Source organism: Pocillopora verrucosa, chromosome 10 (assembly GCF_036669915.1).
Source record: "Pocillopora verrucosa isolate sample1 chromosome 10, ASM3666991v2, whole genome shotgun sequence".
Lineage (NCBI taxonomy): Eukaryota > Metazoa > Cnidaria > Anthozoa > Scleractinia > Pocilloporidae > Pocillopora > Pocillopora verrucosa.
In genome coordinates this window covers 12,524,025-12,548,424 of record NC_089321.1, presented here as the reverse complement: position 1 = coordinate 12,548,424, position 24,400 = coordinate 12,524,025, and the positions used below count along the sequence as shown (strand labels likewise).

Here is a 24,400-nt window from a genome sequence, read left to right as displayed (position 1 = left end):
CTGACAACACCGCGGGATCAAGCTGAAATCCAATATGGCTGACAAACAAAGACCAATTTTTCTCCTTGAGAAATCGCGATCTGTTGGCTCTCAGCTCAATAGAAACGTATGAACTGCACAAATTTAGGTAGCCTGTAGCTTTAGATATCATCTGCTATTAACAATGGTTCTGTTCGCGATGATTACGCGTGTTTTCAGATGGAATGCCTCTGTCTGCTTCCACCGACCTCGATATGCATTTTGAGCTTAAAGAAAGCAAGAGACTCGCCAAAAGTTTAGCCAGGAAAGCTAATCAGTATCCAACTAGATGTGCCATGCAATGTGGAAATCATATGATATAGTAAGTTTCCAGTATGATAAATACATGTACACGTAGGCAAGACAAAAGCATGTCGCCAAGCTTAAGACGAGGAATTGTGAGTTGTGTGATCAATTGCTCATGATCAAAATAACTATATGTGCAAAACCAGTTGAATAATGAGTAATCCTCTTACTCGCAATCATTTTTATGGTCCAAATACGTCCTATTTTCATTTGTTAAACTTAATTTTGTGGCATAGGCACGCAAGGGTGAATTTTCCCCAAAATCACTGTTGTTCTGCCCTTTTATACCTAAAATTACGACAGATGCACTTCTAGAAATATTGTTAGTATAGAAACCATCAGATTGCTTGTTAGTTTATGGTAATCTTTGCATTTGATTGCATGTACCTGACTTAATTTATGTGCACTACCCAGCCTCAGAGTAACAGTGTGTGTTGTAGGAACCATTCCTAAGATCACAATGTATATTCTCCATACTGTTTTTTAGAACGTTTCCTGAGGTGCTGATGAGGAGAAATTGTTTTTGCAATCAAGAGCTTATTTAGTTACTAATTATTTTCTTGATTCTCATGACATTATTCTGTAATTCGGGGGAGATATTGTAAAGAGAAATTAGATGCTACTCACTCTTATGGGTGAACAGGTTCAGTACAATGCTTCCATCGTTTAGATGGGGATAAGAAAGGTAGTCTGGAAGTAATGTGAGTCTATTGAGTTGTAAATGGAAGTTTTTCTTTTATGTTGTTTCTTTCCATGTTTTAGCTTTGTGAAGGCTGTTGGAGTTTGTTTCTTGGCTTTTGTAATGGAACCTATCCCGCTGTTTTGGTGTTCTGTTTCCTTGAGGAGCTTCAGCGTGAATTTGTAATAACATTTCAAAGTCAAGATGTTCAAAGAGCAAAGAGACCCTATTCATTCATAGAATTTGGTGAGTGATATTCATTTATCGATAAAAATTTTGTGAAATGCCATGCACAACAAAAACATGTTGATTTGTTGGAGTTATTAAGATAAATCATGCTGAAAAACACCAACAGCAGATCATCAGGTAACCATTCAACTGTATGACCTAAGGAAGACTACACCCTGTACCAGTTTATTAATTGAACTGTTTCAGTCCTTAATGAGTATGCTTTTTTTTTTTAGTCTGCTGTCTACAGTGACTCTAACTAAGAGATTAAGGGTGGAACATTGTTTTATCAAGTTCTTAGATATGTTCTGAACAGGAATGTTTAGGTCTCCTGATTGGGTGTTGGCTTAACCCTTCAACCCCTAAGAGTGACCAGCATCTAATTTCTCCTCACAACATCACCCTTAAATCAAACATGAAGGTCATGAGAATAGAAAATGATCAGCAACTAAAGCAGCTGTTGATTAGCAAACAAATTCTCTTCACGAGTCAGCACCCTTGGTAATATGCAGTGAATAGTATGAAGAATATAGATACTGATGTTAAGAAGTAAAGGATTAAGAAATTACTGTTAACCCTTTCACTCCCAGGATCTCATTAATAATTCCCCTTACTGCATTGAACCTGCTATAACAATTCTATTGGATGTTACAGTAGTACTGAGAATTTGGCATTTGATCAACTAATAATCCCCCAATTGATAATTATTTTTTTCTTTATTCTCGTCACTTGTCTGCTAAATTTTTTTGGGAGTTTAAGGGTTAAATAAATGAATGACCTGACTATTTTAGTTTTTGAGATCATGTTTTATATCCATGTAAATCATGCTAATCTTATAGAAGATACTGCATTAATTTTTGAAAATACCCCAGTACATATAAATCTAGAACTTAAATGCAACATTACACTCTCTTGATAATCAACATTATTTTTCAGCATCAAACAGTTTAAATTATAACTTTATCACAGCCTAAAGATATTATTTTACCCTATCAATAAAATTATTATTAAGGATGACAATATATATATATATATTTTTAATTTTCATGGCATAGATTCCTTCATTCAGAAAACCAAGCAAAGATACAACACACAAGAACTTTGACATCACGGCTTAATTTAAGTGAAATGAGTGAAGATTTACACAACCCTCCATTCCAGATATCACAATCAGAACTTGGACCAGAAAATAACACAGATGTCAAGACTTACAAGACAGGAGGTAAATACGCAGTATGCTTTTATTGTAGAACAACTAAAACTCCTTGTACATGTAGCTTTTTGAATAAATAAAATGAATCACCTTCTCCCTTCCCCCTCCCCCCCCCCCACCCCCACCCCCCAAAAAGAAAACACAACAAAGAGAAGGAACTGCTGCCTACTGGCAATTCATTTATTCACAGGCAACATGTATTCAGATTTTTCATATTTAGCATATGTTCTTTTTCTTAATGAAGTAGCTTTTGCAACTTAACTTAAGACCAGTATTAAGTCATTTGGTAATTACAAATGGAATTATAAGTATAGTTAATACCATCCACACTGCGTGCTATGGTACAGCTAAGAGGTACTTGGCCCTAAAAAAAGCAGGTAAAAAGAAGCATGTACATGCATGCAATTTTTTTCAAAAGCACTCAAAAAATGTGGGGTAGGAAGCTCATCAGTATGTATGGAGCAGTCTTTTGTTTTACTGTTTGTTTAACTTTGAATGGTGTGTTAGATTATAACAAAGGAGGAATTCTGATGTTGGCAACATTCTGAAGTGTTTGGTATCACTTAAACTCTGAGATGACTTGCCTGCATTATAAAGAAAAAGGAAAAAGTTTGTGACCTGCCAGTTACCTCTTTGGTGTTAACAAGCACAAGAATAGGGACTTTTTCAAAGACAACTTAACTACTCAAATCCATACTGCAGAGCTTACTTAGCAGCCAAGTAGTGGGTACTAATCTGCTTGCTTGTTATGTGCTCACTACCACCTTGTGGCCTTTACAGAAACATCACTGTTCTCCCAAAATGTATTAATTCTCTTTAAATTGGTTGACTGCTGAGCACGACAAAGCAACATGAATTTTACTATAGCTTATACTCCAGATAGGAAGCATCAAACCAATTGTATCAAGTTTTATTGAAACCTCAGTCGGCTAACTGCTCTATTGGTTTGATGAGTCTGTATTGTAAAAACTGGCATCAAATAAAATAGATGCTAGCCAGGAAGGAGAACATTGTTGTTACGGCAAGATCAACATACATGAAGTGATTTACTATCACTATTTCTTTCCGGCCCAACAAGACGTCTTGAACCCTTGACATGGAAAAGTCTCCCTGCCTGTGTTTTAGCAGGAATTTGTGGACTTCTTAACTTTCTAAGATGTTTTCCATTTTTAAATGTTATAGTACTTGATGATGAGGTGAGGAATAATGCTTATTCTTTTGTTCCTCTGTCACTATGGTAACTTCTTACAACCAGGGTGGGTTTGCTCAAAGCTGTGTTAAGCTAACCCAGGATTAGCCTAAATCTGATTTCATATCTGAAAGCTTCAAAAAGAAATTCTGTTTAGTGATTACTTTTGTCTAGTATTTTGTGATGGAAATTGCTCTAAGAAGATAAAGATAATTATCTGAAGAAGCTTTTGCACAAAGGAATAAAGAAACTAAAAAATTTAAGATTTAACACTGGGTTAGTGCTAATTGGCCTTTGCACTTCTGGACTTAAGATAACAAATCTTTCAATTAAATCTGGTTATTGTCCACCAAATGTGGGTTTGAAGACCTTACATGGCATCTATTGCCCTGTGTAAAGGTTTTCTTTTAGAGATTTCTACATTCCCTATCATGGTCAGAGTGGACAATTCCACAATTGGCAGCCACAGGTGATAAAAAGGTTGATGAAGTCCCTTAGATTGTGGATGTGGCTAGCAACCTTAAGTTACCACATCTTTGGGTTTATGACACATTCATTACACCACAGTGTGCTTGAGTGAAAACTCTATTCAGGGGACAATTTCAGGACTAGAAAAAGTATTCCATTAATAGATGTGTGTCCTTAGATGAAGGAAATCAAACAAAGTGTGTCGTTGAGCCTCCAATAAGCAGTCACTAGGGAGGGGTTGACACAAAAACTCCCCAGCCTTGTGTAATAAGAATAACTGATATTAAGATTTTACGGGGGCCTCTGTGGGGGTACACCCTCAGGACTAGAAAAAAGTGTCATCACATCCCTTTAAGAGAAGATGACTGTGACAGAACTGAAGAAGCATGGCTTCAGTGTAGGCATGTTTTTTTTTCCGATGACTAGAGGAGGTCCTACTGTAGATAAAAGCCATCCTTTAATTGATGTTTTAGTTTACATTGTCAAGGACCCAGTACTTTTCATTTGTCTGACCCTTTACACCCTAACATCAGTATGTACTGTTCTCTATCCATATCCTAAGGCTGGCAATGAAAGTTTTTTTAAACAATCAAGAGCTTCTTAGTTGGTGAACATTTCCTTTATCCTCATGACCTTAACCCTTTCCACTCCCAAGATCTAATTAGTAATTCTCCTTACTATCTGCCATACAATTCTTATGATGTTAGTTCAGAGAATTTGCTATTGGATCAACTACTAATCCATGATTGATATTCTTCTATATTCTCATCACCTGCCTACTTGATATTGTATTGATATTGTAAGGAGAAATTCTGTCTTGGTCACTTGTAGGAGTGAAGGGTTAATGAGTGCTTCAAGGGTGATAAGGAAGGAGAAATTAGATGCTGGTCATTGTTACATTTACATGTAGAGGTCAAAGGATTAATGCTTGTACTTTTACCATTGTTAGGCCAGTGCTACTTGGTTCTCGGCTGTTGGCTTTTTTGCTTGCTGGTGTTTTGAACTGTTGCCAGGTTTGTAGTCCCTTTCTTATTTAAATATTTATTTATTTTTTACTTTTATTATAATGAAGTGCTTTCCCTGTTAAAAATATTTGGCTGTATTTTACCATATGGATCAACTATACATTTAAAAGAACCTTGTCTAGAATAAGCCAATGCTGTGATTTGCAAGATGTGATGAAGTAAATAATGAAAGTCATTCCCAAGCCCTTCTTTAATTTTAGCCAGTCTGTTTTTTTCTCTGTTACAAAGTTGTTCTCAGAATCATTGCCTTGTCATCTTCTTGTTTCACCAATTTGTAAACTTTTTGACTATACGTGTGTGCAAGTCTTGTGCCATATGACCTCAGTCGTGTATAGGTGAAATAATCGGTAATGTTAACCCTATAAGAGAGAATTTCTCCTCACAATATCAGTACAATATCAAGCCAGATAAGTGATGAGAATGAAGACAAAGATCAATTTGGGGATAAGAAGTTGATCATAATGATAATTATACTAAATTCTTCGAAGTAACATTATAAGAATTGTATGGGTTTTTTTGGTCTTTCTGTTTGTTTACACTATATATGTACTAGATACCACCCTTATTAACTGTATCTTACCTTCACCTTACCTGTCTACCTGTATACCTACCCACCACTGGTACATCTGCCACTTAGATACTACCTGCACATGTAACAACTTTTCTCCTTTGACTGTCTTTTCTGCCTGCATCCCTGTCTGTAGTTTGTCCACATGTGGGTTCAGTGTGTCTGTCAGTATGCCACTCTATCAGACCATGAGTTTTTTTTTTTTTTTTTCATGGTCTGTTAGACCACAAGTCAATTTGTCTGTTTTTCGGTATGTGAGCCAGTGTCTTCTTGTGCCTGTTGTCTCTCTGTCGTTCTGTGTCTAGCCACTTCAAGCTGATTCGACCACAATAGACATAAATTAATTATATGTAGGATGAAGTCAAGCTGATTGAAAGAAAAACGGATTTGACTTGTGATTTTTTTTGTTGTTTTCCCTTCCTTCTCAGATCGTCGGCTCCTGCTGTTTTCAGTCAGATGGAGGATGCCTCTGGCAAGAATATTATTTGGCTTGCTTTCTCTTTTTAAATTTACTTGCTACGAGGCCTTCGAAACATCTGGCAGGATTCTCTTCCACCTCAACAGTTGTCTGGCCTTTGTATTATATCAAACTGCTAAGCGCCAGCTACAAGCAAAGCCCCCTGATTTACAATGTATAGGATCAAGACATCAGCATAATAGATAACCATGGTTTTTTAAAAAGAAATGATGTAATAATACAACTCTGAAAATGAAAGCAAGTTTTATATCCCACAAAAAAATGGGAACGCAGGTAGTCAATCCTCACTTGGTGTTTGTGTCACCACAATTTCAAAACACATATTGAGTCTTTCAGTGGATATTATGAATTTACAGAGATACTATGCTCATTGGTGGATTGCGGTGTTATAGAGATTATTTTGTAAAGAGGGTGGTGGTATTTTACACCAATGTAGATCTGTTCCTATTTTCTAAAACCCAAGGAGACGTCAAAGGTTTGCTCAACTTGTGTCAATTTTTCTCAATTCTCCTGTGTTGCAGTGGAGTTATCTAAAGACAACATCTTATAACAACATCAATATCTGGGCTGTTTTAAACATGGACCTTTGTGAACTGGGTGTTTGTGACTTTTATTTACTGCTTTTCTCAATTTTTATTTATTAATATTTTCACTGTAGTTTTCATTTGCAACCAAAGAACAATCTCAATTAAGAGGAACTCATGTCATTTCCTCTACAACTTCCTGGACCCTAAAACATGTTCCTCTGCATTACAGCTTTTTTTTTTCGAAAGAACCAATTTAGAGGAATACTCCAAAGTTGAATTTTTCTCTCCTGAGCATGGAACAAAAAAAATGTTTAAACTGTGACAAACCTCGGTCAATGATCGAAGTTTAAGATTCCAAACAGTAACAAACTTTCTAAAAATTGTCTTGAACCTGATTTGAAAGCCCTAAGAGCAACTATCGATCTAATTTCTCCCTACAATATAACCCCTGAGTCACACATTAAGGTCAGGAGAATCTGGAAATGATCACCAAATAAAGAAGCTTTTGATTTCTATACAAATTCTCCTTGTCAGCAACCATAAGAAATGTTGAAGGACCAGTATGGAAGGAAACCACCTCAGCGATATTACCCCTTTAACTTGAGGGTGATCAGTAACCTATTTTCTCCTATCAGTATCACCCTTAAATCAAAAGTTGGAGGTCATGAGAATAACGAGAGTGAATCACCTACTGAAGTAGTCGCTTAATTGTAGCACTTGTGGCCAAACATGGGAGAGCACGTGCCAAGATCATCACAAAATTTGCACGTACAGGCTGGTGAAAATAATCTCTCTTTTTTAGGCTCAACATAACACTGTTCTCTGACTCATAACTCATCTTTTTGCGTTCCTAAATCGCTCTCACACAACTTTCGCAAGTTTTGTCGAGTATGAGTTGATGTTCAGAGAGACCTAAGTTAGCCATCAAAATGCCTCCGGTATCAACATGTTGACACTTGCGATAATATAAACATCGTTTTCATTATGTAGAGGACTGCTGGTCAAATTGATCTGAAGACTTCCGTTCCCAGAAGTCAAATCGCACCGGAAAAAAAAAATGATCCATGTCAAAGCAAAAGTTTTGAAATGGAGGTTGGAAAAGCTGTGTTCCGTTATCATTTTATAACCGTATCCTTCTTGCATTGCTCTGCAAAGAAGTCCCCAATAACCGGTGAATATCCAGAATTGACCCAGAGGATTCTTCGTCAGTAATCCTGAATTTGGTAAAAGGAAAGGGTGAAATCATTTCCTGGATAAAGCTGAACGCAAAAGTCAACTGCTGGAACTGTCCACAAGCCTAGTATGTGCAGAGGCGGTCCAAGCTTCGAATCACAAGTTGTGTTTCAGTGGCGTTCTGTATCGTGTTGCCGTTCAATACTGAACCAGTGGATAAAGGAGTGGCACAAAGGAGAGTCTTGCATCAACAGAGGCGACTTTGTCGAGCAGGGAGAGGGGAAGTTTATTTGCATCAGTAATTTGGGAAAGACCTTTGGCTTAAATGATAGGTCTCCTGAAATCAAATGAAAACAAAGAGGGCAACGTATTGTCGAGTCTTGTTTGGGGGTGAGCAACTAATGACACGATCTGGATACAATCTTGAGCTTTGTTTAAACTTTTACCTGTCTTTGTAGGGAATTGTTCTCTAATATGCTCGCTAAAAATTGTACTGAGAATTCCAAAGGAGAATTAACTTGCTGCTCATGTGAGACCAACATGTATACGTTTTTTGTTTTAACAAGGAATGTACTTGTAAAAAAACTGTTCTAAATATAAATCATGCATCATTTTCAGTTTTGCGTTTGTATGGCGTCCATCGTTTCATTCAGAATGTATTTCACTTTCTAGTTGTTGTCTTTCTTCATTTGCTCACAAATTTTTATGATAACAATTGTGATCAAAACTGTAATAAAATTTTTGAACTTGACTGGTTATCACCAGCCCAATATTTGAGCTCTAATAGGACGGTGTAGGTATCATGCTTGTAATTGGACCGTGTATGCATCATCCAGTGTAAATGGACAGTAGTATCATCCTGTGTGACATTGCGCATCATTTGGCACACATTTCAGCCAGTTAGGTGGTGTCTTTTTCGTATTTTTGTGTTTTTTTTTTCCTTTTATATGAAACAAAAATGGATGGTTGGTTGGTTCTCTAATGTTTTGATAGTTTTTGTTAATTGGTAACAGGACCTCTGTCATCCAATTCTGTCTTTAACTTATCCATGGAGTAAACAAATTGGACACGTGCATCTATGTTGTCCAATATTTCCAAAGACATCCTTTGATTACAGACTGAATGGGACTCCACTCATTTTTATTACCATTACCAATAACATACACATACTGATATTAAAAATACATGGCATAGCACTGAATTACTGTAAGAATGTTTTTTTAATCTCTTTGTAGATAACTTATACATGAGGAAAAAAGTTCTAAGTTTTTAATGTAGTTAATGTTTAAAACAATGTGGTATAGCAGGACAGTAAAATGAACATAATTGATGTGTTAGGTCAATAATTCTCTCATGAATTTTATGAATGTGGCAGAACAAGGAATCCGTAGGTCATAGTGTAGTCAAGTTTAATCCCTTTGTCACATCTGTAATGAGTAGTGAATTTCTGAGACTTGGGCCTCTTAGATTCAAAATGAGTACATATTTTTGCAAGAAACATTTAAAAAAAGACATACATGTAGATCTCAAATTTGAAGACAGTGAGCTTTTTGAGGTGATAGCTATTCATGGTGGTGTATTCCTAAACTGTTAGGATTCTTGGTCATTTCTTTCTATGTACTGATGGTTGAAGCATCTAAGATTATTCAGTTTCTGTACTAGCATTCAGGAAATTCCTTTTAGAGGTGATATCAATGGATTAATGATATGGTATCAAGACAAGTTTAAACTTTACGAATCGGGCATTTTTAACTGAGCAATTTCCTAGCAGAAATCTCACTTAGACAGGTCAACCAGAAAAATTATACTTTTCTTTAATAGTAATATTGCAAAATTTACTTTCCTCAGTATTTTTTACATAGCGGTACTGGCCTCAAATAATCAAAGATACTCTAAGCTTTTCAGCACCATAAGTAGGCAGTTGAGCTGACCCAGCATGGAGGATATCAGCATGGGTATTATTTACCCCTTTCCACTCAGAGCCTCATCCGAGGTATGTTCCCGTTTGATCATTGTTGACATCCCAAAAAAAAAAAAAAATCCTATACAAGTAGTATATTGCTGAGTGGAGAGAACTGTGACAGTGGACATCTATATATCCTCAATGTACTCTAATGTCACTATAAGGGATTTTATGTTTATTCTCAAAATCCCAGTGTGTTATTCTAAACATAACATTGCGTCGGTGTTATTTGTATGTGTATTCTTATACTTGAATTGTTTGACAATACTTGACCACAGTGATTTGAACTGGGGAAAAAATAGGAATTTGTGTACATATTGAGGTCATATTCCAACTGTGTATTACAGTATACCATTGCATGATTACCAGTGGTGGTAGTTCCCCACACATTATGAAGATGATAACATTTCCCTTTTGGGCAAGAGGAGAAAACAGTCCCCCAACATTTAACAACATGAAGTTTATGCGAAGATGCTAAATACCTATCGATATTGCCAATGAAACAAACAGGATATGATCGAATTTCTTAAATAGGCCACAGAATTTGCAATTTATCCTGAACAGATTTTTTTTATTCAGGCTTTTTGGTGTAGTTGTAAGTTGAAGGTTGACATCTATTTAACAACAATATGTTTTTTTTTAACAGGATAGCATAAAGAATAGATTTTCTCTTAAAAAAGATAGTGGCTGTAGGGTTTTTGACAGAACACCCCCACCTATCTATAGGTACAACCCTCCCCCTTTGTCAAAGATGTTGCTGTTCCCAAACAGTATAGGCTGGCTCCTATTTTTCTTAAAATTCAAAGTTCCTGCAATTCAGACCACCATTAGATAAAGGAAGCTGATAAATCTTTGTACAGATTTTGTCTCAGACCCATTTCAGGTGACCAGCAGTTCACTACTCAGGCAAAAATGGACTAAAAACCTGAAAAGGGCTTGCTGAGAACAAAATGCTTTCCCTCAACTGTTTGGCAAAAGAAAAAGAGAGAGGAGATTTTGCTTTGTGTTTTTTTGGAGGGAGGGGGGGGGGGTGGGATGGGGCAGGGCAGTAGTGGCCTGGGCAAGCATAAAAATGCTTCAGGCCCTACAAAGAGTCATATTAGGCTAAGCATATTTAAGGCCAGGTAAATTAATTGTTTAAGTATCATTATCATTATGGAGGGCATTAAGAAAACAAAAGCTGAAGATGACACATAAAAAAACAAGTTTCAGGTGAATAGTCTTTATTTTCAATTGAAAAATATGCCATCAGGTAAAGCTGGCTAGAAATTACAAAATCTTGCTATCTAAGTATACAATAACTGTGAAAGACATGAAAGGGAATTCAGAGCTTATTCAAAGTTCATTTGTATTTTAGTCAATTGTATTTACTGTTTGCTGCTTTCATTGTACAATTGTTTGCTTGTCCCTTTTCATTTCAGCCCTTCAAAGTCTCCCTTAAAGTGCACCACAACACCCAACCAAGTAATAACAATCTCATTATAATAATATCAGCTTTCAGGGCATGCAAAATCCTGAGGGGTGAAAGTATCAGTGTGTATGACATTCTTTACAAGATTTTCCCTGACATTTTCTATTCAAATTTTCAGAAAAAGAAAATCATGCCTTTCGTTTTCTGGTAGCTCAATTTTCAGATTAGTCACAGTACTTGTCATAGTTTCAATGAGGAGAATTGTAACAGGGATTGCACACTTACAATGGAAAACCATCCAGTAAAGTTTCTTGTCACATTTATTCCTTTATAAAACTGTTCACAAAGCAATTTGAATTAAATAGTAAGATAAAAAAAAGTGCATCAATTGCAATTTTAACAATTGTTATGGAAATTAACATGCTATCTAGTTTATCTAATATCACTACTGCCTCCCTTTCTTTATAAATTAGGAACTACAGCATCTATGAAAGTGGCTCACCATGAATTCTTCCTTATTCTAAAGCAAACTTCCCATTGAAGGAAAACTTTACTGTTGTCACTGTGATGCCCATCTGCAATCTTTCATTCCCCAGACTTCACAATTTTCTTGTTTTTGTCAAAACAATTGCACCCTCTGGGGTAAGATTGGATGATTGCCATGCAAGTGATTGAGGACTTCATGCGCGAATGTTACTTAAATCAGTTTGGCTAATGGAAAAGGCATGCAGACTTGACAACAGTTGTTTTCTTGATTACACATGGCATTACGACAATTTTTTGACACTGATGAAATTCAAAGGAATATTACTCTTTCATCATGCAATTTTCACATTCACATAGCAAAGAATGTGGATTATACTCAATTTTGTTATCAAAACATAATATCTATTATGACTAGTGTATAAAATTATACATGAGGCACATTGTTAGCTTCACCTACATTGTAATAAACTTACTTCACACATATTCAATTACAATTAAATGCTCAAATGAGCTATGTATCCCATGATGGACAAATTAGATATTTTCCCCCTGACAAAAATATTTTTTCTTTTATATGAGTCTATATAAAATTTGAGTATTAACTTGGAAAATACTTCAAGCACTTACACTTTATTTTCAGACAAATTTATTTACTTTCGTCCCCATATTCCTTAGCAAGATTTCAGTTAGGACTCTAAAATATCAATTCTCAAGGATTGCTATTTTAAATTACTGTACTAAAATATCTGAGCATTTATATATGTAAGCTCTTTAATTATCTTACTTTAAAAAACCATTGATATGTTAAATTGTTTGCTTAGCAACGGATTAAGTTATAAGCCAAATAAGAAAACTGATTGATCACTTCTGATACTTGGGAAGCAGTAGCAATAGGTGTGTGTATTACTAAACCATGAAGTGGAAGTAAAGGGATTTTATATCAAGTAAATTGGGTTGAATTGGATAATGTCTTGTACAATGTTCTACTGCTCTAGCAACGACCTGAACTGACGAAAATTACAGTAGGAAAAATAATGAAAGAGAGATGAAGAGTTTTCGGCTTTGATGCTGCAATCATACTGCAGCTGGTTTATGGAGCATTTACTTGGACTATAACTTGTTTCTAACCCTTAAACCCAAAGAACCTGTTGCACTCTATACAACTTCCCCCGCCAATATATTCAAAATTGAGCCGTTTGGTGAGACTTAAGAGCTGATCATATTTTTTAAGAAAAAGAAAGAAAAAAAGGAAAAAACCGTATGGTAACAGCTTTTCACACTCGCATCAGTTTTCAAAACTAGGAGTCCGAGGCTTCTGACGCTTGACTGAAGTAGCTTGATCTGCGTAGTTTGACAATTTGATTAATGTATGCTTTCATCAGTTTGGCAATCTCGATAACCTGTGGGTATAACGGAATTATGGTCATTATTAACATTAAATTATTAAATAATTTAATATTAATTACAAGACCTAGGTCTTAGATTGCGCAAAATTAAGAATAATTTTCTTTTGTTCTACAATTCCAGTCCCTTCTAATCTTCGTTGTCCTTGGTCATCATGGTTCTTTCTTGGTTCATTAAAGCTGCTCTTTTCTTTTCATTAACAGACTAGCGTTTTATAGTTTCCATTAACTTCAAAATTATAGTCAATCCTCCACAAGCGGCTATCTCATTACAACGGCAACCTCTCTTCAACTATCACCTCCCCCCATTGACGATTTTTCTCCCTGCGGAAGGTTGGTCAAGCCACTTTCATTTTAACCGCTAGTCGACAGCCATCTTAAAAGGCAAATGCTGCTAAAGCGCATCCCAAATGAAAAACAACAGCAACAACAACAACAACATCTTCACAAAGGCATGACCGCAAAACGGTAATGTAAAATTCGTAACCCCTTGCTCAAGAGGACAATCTTGGACTTGTCTCATTTACCTAAAAGGAGATCAACTGTCTGTACAACTAAACGTGAACTTTCCACTAATTGATGGATTCACTGCATCGTTTTACTCCACTGCCTACCCATACCAATCAACTCCCTACGACGGCTGCTCTGTTGCCAGGGTGACCGAAAAGGAAAAGTTTGACGTAAGCTGTGCAGGCCACAAAAGATGACTGAAAATATCGTGACACGAGTCCTTTATCTAAGTCAATAGTAAATAAACGGCATAATACCTGAGATGTTTCAAACAACATGGGTTCTCTCCCGTCAACGATGATTTTATACTTGTTGGCAGCCGGAGCTCCAAATGATAAAATACTGTGAACGAAAAAAAATAGTGGATTAGTAAATTAAAAGTTAGGTATCCAATCAGATTATCGACTGAATGATCATTAGCAGTTATGTCCTGTTATAAAGCACATAGGAGACGCTTGCAGCATGAAAGAAGAGTAGGGAAAAACCGAAATGTAACAATGATATTGTAAATGGTATGCACAGGCCGAATAATATTCATTAAGGTCAGAATTGAAGAGAGCGACAAAAAACATACAAAACTAAAAGAAAGGAAAGCCATAAAGTTAGCAGCCATGGAAAGCAAACAGCTTTATTAGTCTTCATCTGCATGGCAGTCTATACTTGGTGTTACTACCGCTGACGCCTGTGTAGGTACCCGCTGGTCTTAAAATCTCATCCAACATATCAAAATGTCGCCTTAACAGTGACACTTCTTGAGTGCTGATGCTGTTTAATTCGGGCGACACACCAGTCCACGGCAGCTAACTTGACGGAATCTTACTTTATTTCGATCATTGTCGCCTTAGTGCTCATTCTGTTAATGTCTGAACTTGTTTGAAAATGAGGCGAAATGGTTTGAGATTCGTCGTGAGTGCCAAATGAAACTTACTTTTCATAACTGAATTGACACTGTGGTCTGACGTCTCCTCGCTTGTAGAAACCCACGCCCTTGAAACTCACACCCAGCCAGAGTTCGGGAGGAAAGCCTGGGTCTTTCGTCTGCAATACAAGAACATCGATGTCAGTATTACTGCTGTTCCGTCAGTAAAAATTTATGATCCAGGAGACTGGACCGGTATAGGGGTCTTAAAGGAAAACATGAACACTTCATGAAAGTAATTTCAACGGTAAGCACAACATGCGGTGACTGGATAACCGCTCGAGAATTTCCACTTTGTTCCTGCAAACACAGACAAAGACGCAAACAATCAAACAAACCAACATTTTCTTATATTCGGCCCAACACTATCTAACTTTTAGGCAACTATTTTGTTTTCATTTTTGTAGAGAAAAAGCTTTTTCTAGCCGTTTATTTTCAACATCTCGTGTAATCGTTGGCCTCAAGCAAAGAGAACTATTTGGTTACTTACCTCCACGTCAAACAGGGTGGAACCATAACCAGGCCAACTTCTTAGTATTTCCATGTACTGTTTCTGAGCTTGTTCTTGATCCATGCCCTGATGAAGTAAGATAGTTCAATAATCTCTTCATTTGCGTTTGATTTAAACAGGAGTTTGCAGGTTTGCAGAAGATTTCATCGATGTCTTCGAATACTTACAGCAAGTTTTTTCCACTGCTCACATATAGAACTCTTTATAAACGAAAGCTCTTCCTCAGTGGCTTTCTTGCTATCTTCCTCGCCATTTTCTGGTCCACCAGCTATAAAGAGTATGAAGGAAGAAAATAAAAGAACTTACCGCTACACTGACATAAGATTAAACTATTACAGACGCAAGAGAGCCGTCAAATTGAATGAGGCTGCATCATAAGTGTTCATCGCCATATGTATATGCCATTGTTACTTAGCAACAAAACAGCTGAAAATTGTGGGCTCAACTTACCTGATCGGAAAGGAGAGACTGCTTTCCTTATTGTTCCCTGTTATGAAGAATTACAAAGAAAGCAGGTTATTGAGAGTGAAAGGAGGGATGGTCAAAATTTGACCTTATCATCATTCTAAAAGACAAAGGAATGATTCTACAACTTACATAACAGTCCAAAGTTTACTTAACTAACAAAGTATCTGATCGTTCCGTATTCAACGTACAGTTGTACACAGTTATGAAAATTGCGTTTCTTCAAGAAAAAACCAAGAAGCGATCGACGCAGTTATTCTTTGTGCACTTAAAACCCCTTCTACGGCAAACGTCGCCTTTCTGTTTTCGGAGAATCTCATGAACATAAAAAGAAAAAATTTCTTTAAAAATTGCTTTACTAACATTACTTGCCTATTTGCCATTTTTTTAAGAAATTATTACAAGAAATCAGTTCTCCATCTTTACCTTGATGCTGAAGTGTCTTTCTCTTGTGATGCCACTGTTTTCCGTCTTTACTTTCTGTTTCAATTTCCCAGGAGGATAAACCGAGTTCAGGTCAGATCTAAAGCCAAACAAAAAGATTTAATGACAACATCAATAACGGCAACTGCATGAAACAACTTGAGTTCTTCAGATCACAAGTACAGACAACATGAACAGAAAGATTTAGTTAACATGTTTAGTTAACGTGAAAGGAAGGTTATAGTATCCGAATATAAACATCAGCAAACGAACAAAAACAAACCAAAAACGTGACTTTCCAGACAACAAACAAACAAACCAACAAACAAATTCATACACATAGAGAAAAAAAAACACAAAAGACTTTCCAAAGCAGAAAATTAGCCTTTTAACTTTTTTTTTTTTAATTCAATTTTTCCTCCTTCAAAGGTGAGAGTCTTACTTACACCCATGCACCAGTGTTATAGTCTCCTTCATTGAATTGAAGCCGTAAGGCAGCGAGAAGGTACAAAGTGGTATCCGGAGCAGGGTATTTACCAAGTATGATCGAGTCACAAGCCTAAAGGTAAAAATGAGATGTTACATTTTAGATAAGAAGCCCGTTGTCTGAATGTAAAGTTACAAAACAGTAAAACTTATCATCTGCTAGTTTGTTGACAACTTTTAAAAAGTTTTGATAATACTGACTAAACCAGTTTATTACGCTGAAGTCCTTTTAAAAATTCTCAAAGTGTTTTGATTGAACAAACCTGTTCATAAAGAAATCCATATTCAATAGTGTCCACTTCCACCAGTTCGGGTTGAAGGTAGCAAAAAATCTTAAAGAAAAGCTTCCATGAATAGCCTGCTTCGGTCAGACCTAACGCCTTGTACCTGAAACACAGAAATCAAGTCAGATTCCATTGTAAACTCTTTCAGGTCAAAAATTACAGTCCATGCAGTAAGAACTTCGTCACTGCATCAACTGTTTCTTGGTAGTGAGTTCGAATCCCGTTGGATTTCTAATTTTTTCCGGCCTTTATTTGTACATGTTGTGCATATTACAATGATGATCTTATCTTCAATGACGTGTTTTTCTACTGATGAAATGAAATTTTACAACGCCTTTGAAGAACATGGGGTCAAAAGAGGCGTTCACCACGACTATCTTTGAGGCTCACTCTCTAGACTTCTTTGTTTGGTTGAAAAGACTATTAATTTTGTGGCAACAGCTCACATTTTATTTGTAATAAGCCACCTTCGAGATGCTCAACCCCTCCAAACGGAGGTTGAAACACTGTATTTGATATGAAAAATGATATGTCATTCCCACGCAAATGAAACTTTGCAAAAAATCTCAATTTAGAAATAACCAAAGTTACGCCTACTCTGCATTCTTCTACTGCACAACGTAAGATTATATCAAAATTACTTTTCAAACTTGGACAAGACGTCTGCAAGCACAGTTCTGTCTTCGATATTCTTCTCTATCGTGCCGCACTGCTCGAACAGAGTGAAAATGTTACACCTCTGTGGGATATTCAAGCCCTTGCACAACTTCTCGACAACCTGTGAGAACAAGAAAAGCACCGAAACATTCATGATCTATTTGACCTATTAACACACAAGAACTGATTGTTAATTTTCCCCTCTAGCTGTAAAACATTTCCTTGTAAATTGGTGACGAGAATTTGGTTTCAGATCAATATAACAACTTCTACCTGATAAGTTGAATACTCTCAGTACTTGTTTGCTGGATAATATATAAATTCGTTATAGTGATAAGTTAACATGTTAACCACCTATGAGAGGGTTATCGATGCGTATTCAGACAAAATGAAGAAAGACTTCAGCATAGATACCGCCGCGGTATCTCTATCTCCCAAATACGGTCCGCTCAATTGACCAATCATGGCGCACGTACTAACTAAGATAAATATTAAATCAATAATATCCTACTGGGCTCTCTAGTTATTATAACTTTTCATTACCTCTCCTGCTGTAGTGGCAGAGTTGATTGTAATCTTACATGATCCTCCGCCATAGCAGTGAACAACAGCCGAGAGCTCTCGACGGCCCTGAAGAGCAGTATGATTAAAAAATTGGATTATCAGCATTAACAATTTACAACAATTTCACTGATGGTTTTGTCATTTGCAAGTAATCTTCATTTGCCATTTGCCATTTGTAGTCCGTTTTCATCTTCGCCACCCTTAAACCCTCTCCATTTTTTGCGTTATTATTACCTTTTGGGTGTTTATTTACTCAAGCGAGAAACCATCGCAAGATTTTATTTTATTCAAATAAAACCAAATATGATGTAAGAAAATGTGGCGAGACTTACCAGAAGAGAAATGATTTCTTCTCTTGAAGGAGGAAATTCCCTGTAATTCACATATAAAAAGAAACAGAAGAAAAAAAAAAGTGGCAAACATACAAACCAAAATAGCTTTGTGAAAGCAAATCAAACTGCAAATTCAACAGATTGTAGATCAAATCTCACTAAAGGAACTAAAGAACAGAAACGAAAGCCTAATGGAATTGCGACTCATACCTTGGTCTGGTTCTCTTGATACATTCTAAGGCAAACACTGCAAACTTGGCCATTTCTGTATCGGGATGTTTATCTCTATTTCTGGAGAGAAAAGAGGCAAGTACAGTCATCTTTTTCAGAAATAATAAGTATATTCTTTTCAATCTGGGAAACGAACCCGTAATTAAAATTTATCCTATGAAAGTGTTGACAAGGACGAGGGAAAAATGTATCAAAAAAGACGAGTGGAAATTTGGAATAATTATAATTGCTACCATATACTGAAGAATTTTCCACGATATGGGAATTAAGATTGTTGCTATCATAAGATGAAAACTATTGAGTGCCAGAATTTAATTGCCCTTCTTTATACTCTTTCAATTGTTTTTTTCTTTTTTTGCCCATAACTTATTTTCTTCAAAGGAATGCCATAGATTAAATCACGATTGATCCTGTTTGGTTGGGAAAGGTTTGGTTGACTCCACTTGGCCAGAGAACGATAATACCCTTTGTAAACTTACCTTTTCAAGTGAAATCTCAAGTATCGAAGGTACTTTCTGGTTGGGACGAATGTGCAGCACATACAAACCAACACCTGCAAAAGACAAGTTCAAAAGCTCATCACACACTTTACAATAACTCTACTAAAAAAAACCCTTAGAAGAATAATGTTATGAGCGTTGGACATTAAGGAGAGGAAAGAGAGGAAAAAAATATCCGAGTCTATTGTAGCGATTCAAACCTTAGCCCGTTCTGATTTTATTTTTGGATGCTCTCATTCATGACAAGACCTACTTTAAGGAAGACGTCAAACGCGGCTAAGTTTGTCGCGAGCGAGCGAAAAAGAAACATTCTAAATCCCTTAAGACCATTCAAACCTCGAACCTTTTCCATTTTGCGGTCGCATGCAGTTTGCCACTGATAAAGAGAGAGAACTTGGTTCATACGCGACAAACGCCTTCATCCTGCACAAATCGAGAGTGCCGAACGTCTTATACGAAATTAAATTTTGTTGAATTTAGAGCTAGTCGTCCAGTATTGTACCAACATTGTACCTTCATAGGCGACAAACGCCCTCACCCTGCACGAATCGAGAGTGCCGAGCGTCTTGCACGAAAAGAAATTTTGTTGAGTTTAGAGCTAGTCGTCCAATACTGTACCTGCATGTTTCTGAGGTTTCCAATGGAGTCAGGAGTAGGGTGATTTGTAGTCTGTTTGATCAGCTGGCAGAACACCTAACGACAAGGAAAACCACGTTTTATGAGAGGTTCAAAAAATTAAAACCGATGTGAAATAACAAATTCACAAGATTGACACTGAATCAAAGACTAACCTCATCTCTTAGAGGTTTCAAGTCTTGGCAAGTTTGTAGGATTCCCTAGAAATGACAAAAACACAAATAAACAAGGGTTACTGGTTGAAATAAGACGTTAACAATATTTTCTTAACATAGCATTTCAAAATGACATAGAGACAAGCTTCAGAACCAACACTCAGTGAGATACAAATTTCTTGAAACACAGAGAGAAAATATGCAGAGATTATGGCTTAAGTGACTCTGGTTCCAGCGTAGATCACTTCCGTGTCTTCCAGCGGCTTCTTTTCGCCGCAAAACTAATCATCATAACATTCACTAATTTTTGTGTTACCATCGTCGTTTTCTACATTAGTACCCTGATCATGCTCCAGTATCGATACTAAATGTGACGACCAAAGCAGGTTAAGACCACAATTTGATAAGAAAAATTCAATTCAAAGGTGCTAGAAATCGTACTTGAATAACTGGGATAGGATCTGCAATGGATTCTTGTTCCAGCAGTGAACTAAAAACTCCAACAGCCTCTTCATGGAAGGTGCCATAACCTTTACCCTTTGCTCCTGTGAGTGGAAAAAATTTAAACAATAGTTTCCAGCCGATACTCATGTTATCCACTCTCCTCAAAAATAAGTAGAGTACATTGCAGAACAACGTCCGCTCAAAGCCTGAAACTAATTTGAATTTTGTATGCTAAGTGACTGGTCTATAGGTGAACCCACAGTCAAAACCTGGTGTTGGTCTTCTAAGCAATCACTAAATACGTAAAAAAAAAATTAGACGCGATTAAGAGCTTCTGTCACGTTTCTAGAACGTGGCAGAGGCGATCACTCACTTTTTACTCTCGCCTGTCACCGTTTGGATAGTTCACCGCGCTCGCTAAAAGTGAAGTGCTTCGTAGCTGTATGCTTATTGGACCATTTCAAACGTTATAGAAGTTTACATTCAGCATCAACGTAATATCATAAAAGCTTGCATTCAGTATCATTAAAATAATACGAAGGTGTTACGAAATGACTCCTTGTGAAGCAGATAAAGCATTCACTCACGTGAGGACTGTGATTGTCCATAGGGGAGGGGTAGCAAAGGAGCCTTGAGTGGTATCTTGGAATACTTCAGCACCGGGTTAGTGCGGTACACTTGGTCGGCTTCACTCTCAGTCATTGTGCTCTGTTTACGCAGAAAAAGGAAAAACGAAACTTGGGTTAAATGGAATATAGCAACAAGTTTCAAGAGACAAAGTTGAAACAAAACCGTACGAACGAAACATGTAAGGGCGCGGAGAAGCTAGAGCGCTGATTCGCCTCGTGTAACCGAGATAATTTTTGCGATAATCTTTGATTCGGTATGAAATTGCACGAATTCAAACAGAAGGAATCAATGGAATTCATAAAATTGATAAACTCTGTCTTGGGCTCAAGGTTTTTCTCAAACTTTCTCTAAGAGGTGAATGGCCGTTACGACTAGTCGTCCAGTGTGTAAAGTACCTGAGCATCTATCACTGATGACCTATACCCCAGAAAAGTACTAAAAGTCGAAGATGGTCACGAAAAATCCAATTGAATATTCCCTATTCCTATAAATTGATCGATTCAAAATAAATATAATTTGATTGTTAATATCGCACAGTTACCTTTAACTCTGATACCAACTTCTCGAAAGCTGTTTCAACTGGTGGTTTAGAATCTATTACCTAAATTTTTTTTTTAATAAGAACAAGTATACATGAAAAAGAAGTCCATTAGCAACAATAACAACGATAATGATAATTACTACAATGACACAAATGATGACGATCAATTAACATATCCAGAAACATCAAACGTTATGCAAAACTGGTGCAAATACTGTCACAGAGTTTCAACCCGGTATCTGTAATTAGTAAAGGTATTCAGGATGAAAGTTTGAAGGGAGATTAGAGAGTGGAAGACCGTGCGGGAACTGGACAAATGACATCAGGGCCCAGTTGTATAAAGTGCGGATAACACTACCCAACGGATAAATCGCTATCCAGCGGATAAGTAATAGCAAAACGTATAGCGTTATCCACCGGATAGAGATTTATCCAGTGGATAGCGATATCCAATCTTCGAACAACCAGAGCCAGGTGTGTAGTTGGGTATGTTTCCGCGATGTGTAAGGAGATTATAGAGGACGGAGAAAAATGGAAAACCTATTTATAATAACCCCTTGGGCGTGAACTCGCGAGTAACCAGCTTCCAAGAGTCGCCACTTGATGATGATAAAATAGTAGTAGGTTGGAGTTTGTCCAACTTATCACAATCGCACGAAAATCCAAACAGTGACAGAGAGGCTACTTCGTTTCTCTAGCCTAACTAACACTCACTCGAAACCAGGGTTAAATACATATATACGGTGAAATTGACGGTAATGACGGTAAGATCCATGAAATCAGATATCAACCGCCACTAACTAAAATATAATTGTGAATCAAACATTTAGAGTTACGGAAGATCAATTGGAGAATTTTCTAAATTACCTCTTGAATTTCACTCGCCCAACGGATTGCCTCTTCCTGAAGTTTTGCATGGAGAACGTACGATCGCTTTCTGCCATTTACGATAAATGTCCAGTCACCTGATACCGGAAAAAAGGGTTTCACACATTACCTCATCAATCTGTTAGATCTATAATCTCTTGAATGTTTTTAGAAAAGAAAAGCACGCACTTGCTGCAGTCATTCATGGCAGTTTAAGTAGTTTGAAATGTTGGCTATTTTATGATTGCTGTCAACGCAATTCTTTACAACCAGCTGATATCTAACCTGATAGGCCGATTTTTTTTGAGGAGGGAAAGAGAGGGACAGAAACGAAAAACCCATCAAAAGACCTCTTTTTTTTGTTCCACTCCTCTCAGCTCTTCAAAGCCTACACAAAGCCGCCAGCTACGCAGGCAACTCAATTCAAGCCGCCATCAGAGGACAAAATTGGTTATTAAGTCGAATACATCAAAAATACAACACGTAAAGTAGATTTTGCCATTTCTTTTTTAATTTTTGCTACTTCATTCATTTCTTAATATACCCATGGGTATCTCACCTGGTTCACGTTCCTCTGGCGATACAACAGAGCAAAGACTGTTCAAGACAATGGATCCAAACTTGGGGCTGTTTTTCACATATGATTTGTAGTAATCAAGTGAATTTCCTGTCAGAACGCACCACCTGAAAAACACACACACCAATTTCAGTGGTGGTATTTACACCATCAAGTTTCCATTGACTACTGCACTTACCAAACGAAAATTTATTGCAACAGATTACAGCGAGGAAACTTGTCGCAGAAAATACTAGCCAGAGCAAACTTTTGAAAGTAGAATAAACCTTTGACCAGTCTTCATCTTTTCAACTGGTAACCGGTAATATTCACCGCCAACAGTACCTCTTATTGCCGCCTAAAATCGCTCGGTATTGAAAATTTAACAGGTAAAAGGATTGCTCTACCAGTTTGAAGACTTATTTTACCTATCGTGCTTAAAATAAAGGACAACACTGTTAAACCATTTACAACATTTTTCTAGCAAGTTTCCTTATCAAGGTCTCTGCGCCAGGAAATCTAGTCCTTAACAGGTGTCCTAGTCAATCTCCTTGTTGGAGGCAAGACATTAAATTCACAGTTTATCCACCAACCTCTTTCGTCTCGAATCGTCATTAGCGCCCTCTTTAATGAGCCAGCCTCTCTCAATCGTATCAGCCACACCTTCGTCGATTTCGTGCTCCTTACACTGTTGTATAGCTATGATAAAATGAGTCACACGAAATGGATAAGCAAGTTGAGCTACGACCATTTACAAGTTGCTGAAAATTACTTCAATAAGGAAGAACACTAGAACGTTTTCCGAAAAGTATCGTACAACCAAAACAAAGGAAAAAAACTATTAACTCTTTCACTCCTAAGCGTGACTAGCATCTAATTTCTCCTTACAATATCACCACTGAGTCACACACTGATGTCATGAAAATAAAAGAAATGATCACCAACTAAAGAAACTCTTGATTGTAAGACAAATTCTCCTTGTCAGCACCTTAGTAAATGTACAAAGAACAGTATGGAGAATATGATTACTGATGTTAGGGTGTAAAGGGTTAAACTCATGAGAAATATCACCTATGGCGTTAAAGCTTTCTCAGTTGCTGTAACCATCCTATGGACTGGCTTGGCAGATAAGCTCAAGATTATTGGCCTTTACCCACATCTTTTATCAAGGACATCATTCAAGACATTTTTCTTCCAATTTTTTTTTACTGCTAATTCGCTTGTGACTCGCTCATGATCTCCACGACAGGAGCATTGTCACTTATTATAATGTTACTTCTTATTATTATTTATGTGATTGCAGCCACATACCTTCCACCCATCCATTGACCTCCTCGGGAGAATCTGTGATAAAGTTCATTACACGATTCGCGGTGATGAGAGTGAACGAATTGGCTCTGAAACAAAACGGATTCGGTCATGAATTGACAAACGAACACATTTGAAGACCACGAAGGCGAACATTCCAGACAAAAAGGCAGTGTCAGTTAATGGAGCGAAGTCCTTACCGGAACAAGGCTTCAATTGACGAGCAAAATGTAAAATTTTTCCTTG

General features: G+C 37.0%; 2 protein-coding genes across 2 annotated transcripts in view; one reads left to right on the top strand and one right to left on the bottom strand.

Annotated features, from left to right (window-relative positions):
* Positions 1 to 29: 29 nt before the first annotated feature.
* On the top strand, positions 30 to 10,670 carry LOC131776149 (vesicle-trafficking protein SEC22a). Its single transcript, XM_066172858.1, is given in 10 exon segments — positions 30 to 193; positions 195 to 340; positions 1,087 to 1,118; positions 1,121 to 1,249; positions 2,287 to 2,319; positions 2,322 to 2,454; positions 3,514 to 3,640; positions 5,051 to 5,086; positions 5,088 to 5,114; positions 10,482 to 10,670. Coding segments are annotated over 10 exon segments (882 nt in total). The 5' UTR covers positions 30 to 163.
* An 878-nt stretch (positions 10,671 to 11,548) lies between these two features.
* LOC131776143 (unconventional myosin-X) overlaps positions 11,549 to 24,400 on the bottom strand; it is a 33,947-nt gene continuing 21,095 nt past the window's right edge. The window contains exons 37-59 of the mRNA XM_059092290.2: positions 24,158 to 24,243; positions 23,440 to 23,545; positions 22,850 to 22,974; positions 22,291 to 22,388; positions 21,424 to 21,483; positions 20,840 to 20,960; positions 20,250 to 20,353; positions 19,809 to 19,853; positions 19,636 to 19,710; positions 18,997 to 19,070; positions 18,497 to 18,577; positions 18,287 to 18,326; positions 17,934 to 18,020; positions 17,375 to 17,511; positions 16,713 to 16,836; positions 16,410 to 16,522; positions 15,967 to 16,063; positions 15,526 to 15,562; positions 15,243 to 15,343; positions 15,055 to 15,141; positions 14,574 to 14,683; positions 13,903 to 13,987; positions 11,549 to 13,132 (exon numbers count right to left, since the gene is read on the bottom strand). Coding sequence (XP_058948273.2) covers positions 13,031 to 13,132; positions 13,903 to 13,987; positions 14,574 to 14,683; positions 15,055 to 15,141; positions 15,243 to 15,343; positions 15,526 to 15,562; positions 15,967 to 16,063; positions 16,410 to 16,522; positions 16,713 to 16,836; positions 17,375 to 17,511; positions 17,934 to 18,020; positions 18,287 to 18,326; positions 18,497 to 18,577; positions 18,997 to 19,070; positions 19,636 to 19,710; positions 19,809 to 19,853; positions 20,250 to 20,353; positions 20,840 to 20,960; positions 21,424 to 21,483; positions 22,291 to 22,388; positions 22,850 to 22,974; positions 23,440 to 23,545; positions 24,158 to 24,243 — 2,095 coding nt within the window. The 3' untranslated portion in view covers positions 11,549 to 13,030. The remainder of the gene's footprint in view (positions 13,133 to 13,902; positions 13,988 to 14,573; positions 14,684 to 15,054; positions 15,142 to 15,242; positions 15,344 to 15,525; positions 15,563 to 15,966; positions 16,064 to 16,409; positions 16,523 to 16,712; positions 16,837 to 17,374; positions 17,512 to 17,933; positions 18,021 to 18,286; positions 18,327 to 18,496; positions 18,578 to 18,996; positions 19,071 to 19,635; positions 19,711 to 19,808; positions 19,854 to 20,249; positions 20,354 to 20,839; positions 20,961 to 21,423; positions 21,484 to 22,290; positions 22,389 to 22,849; positions 22,975 to 23,439; positions 23,546 to 24,157; positions 24,244 to 24,400) is intronic.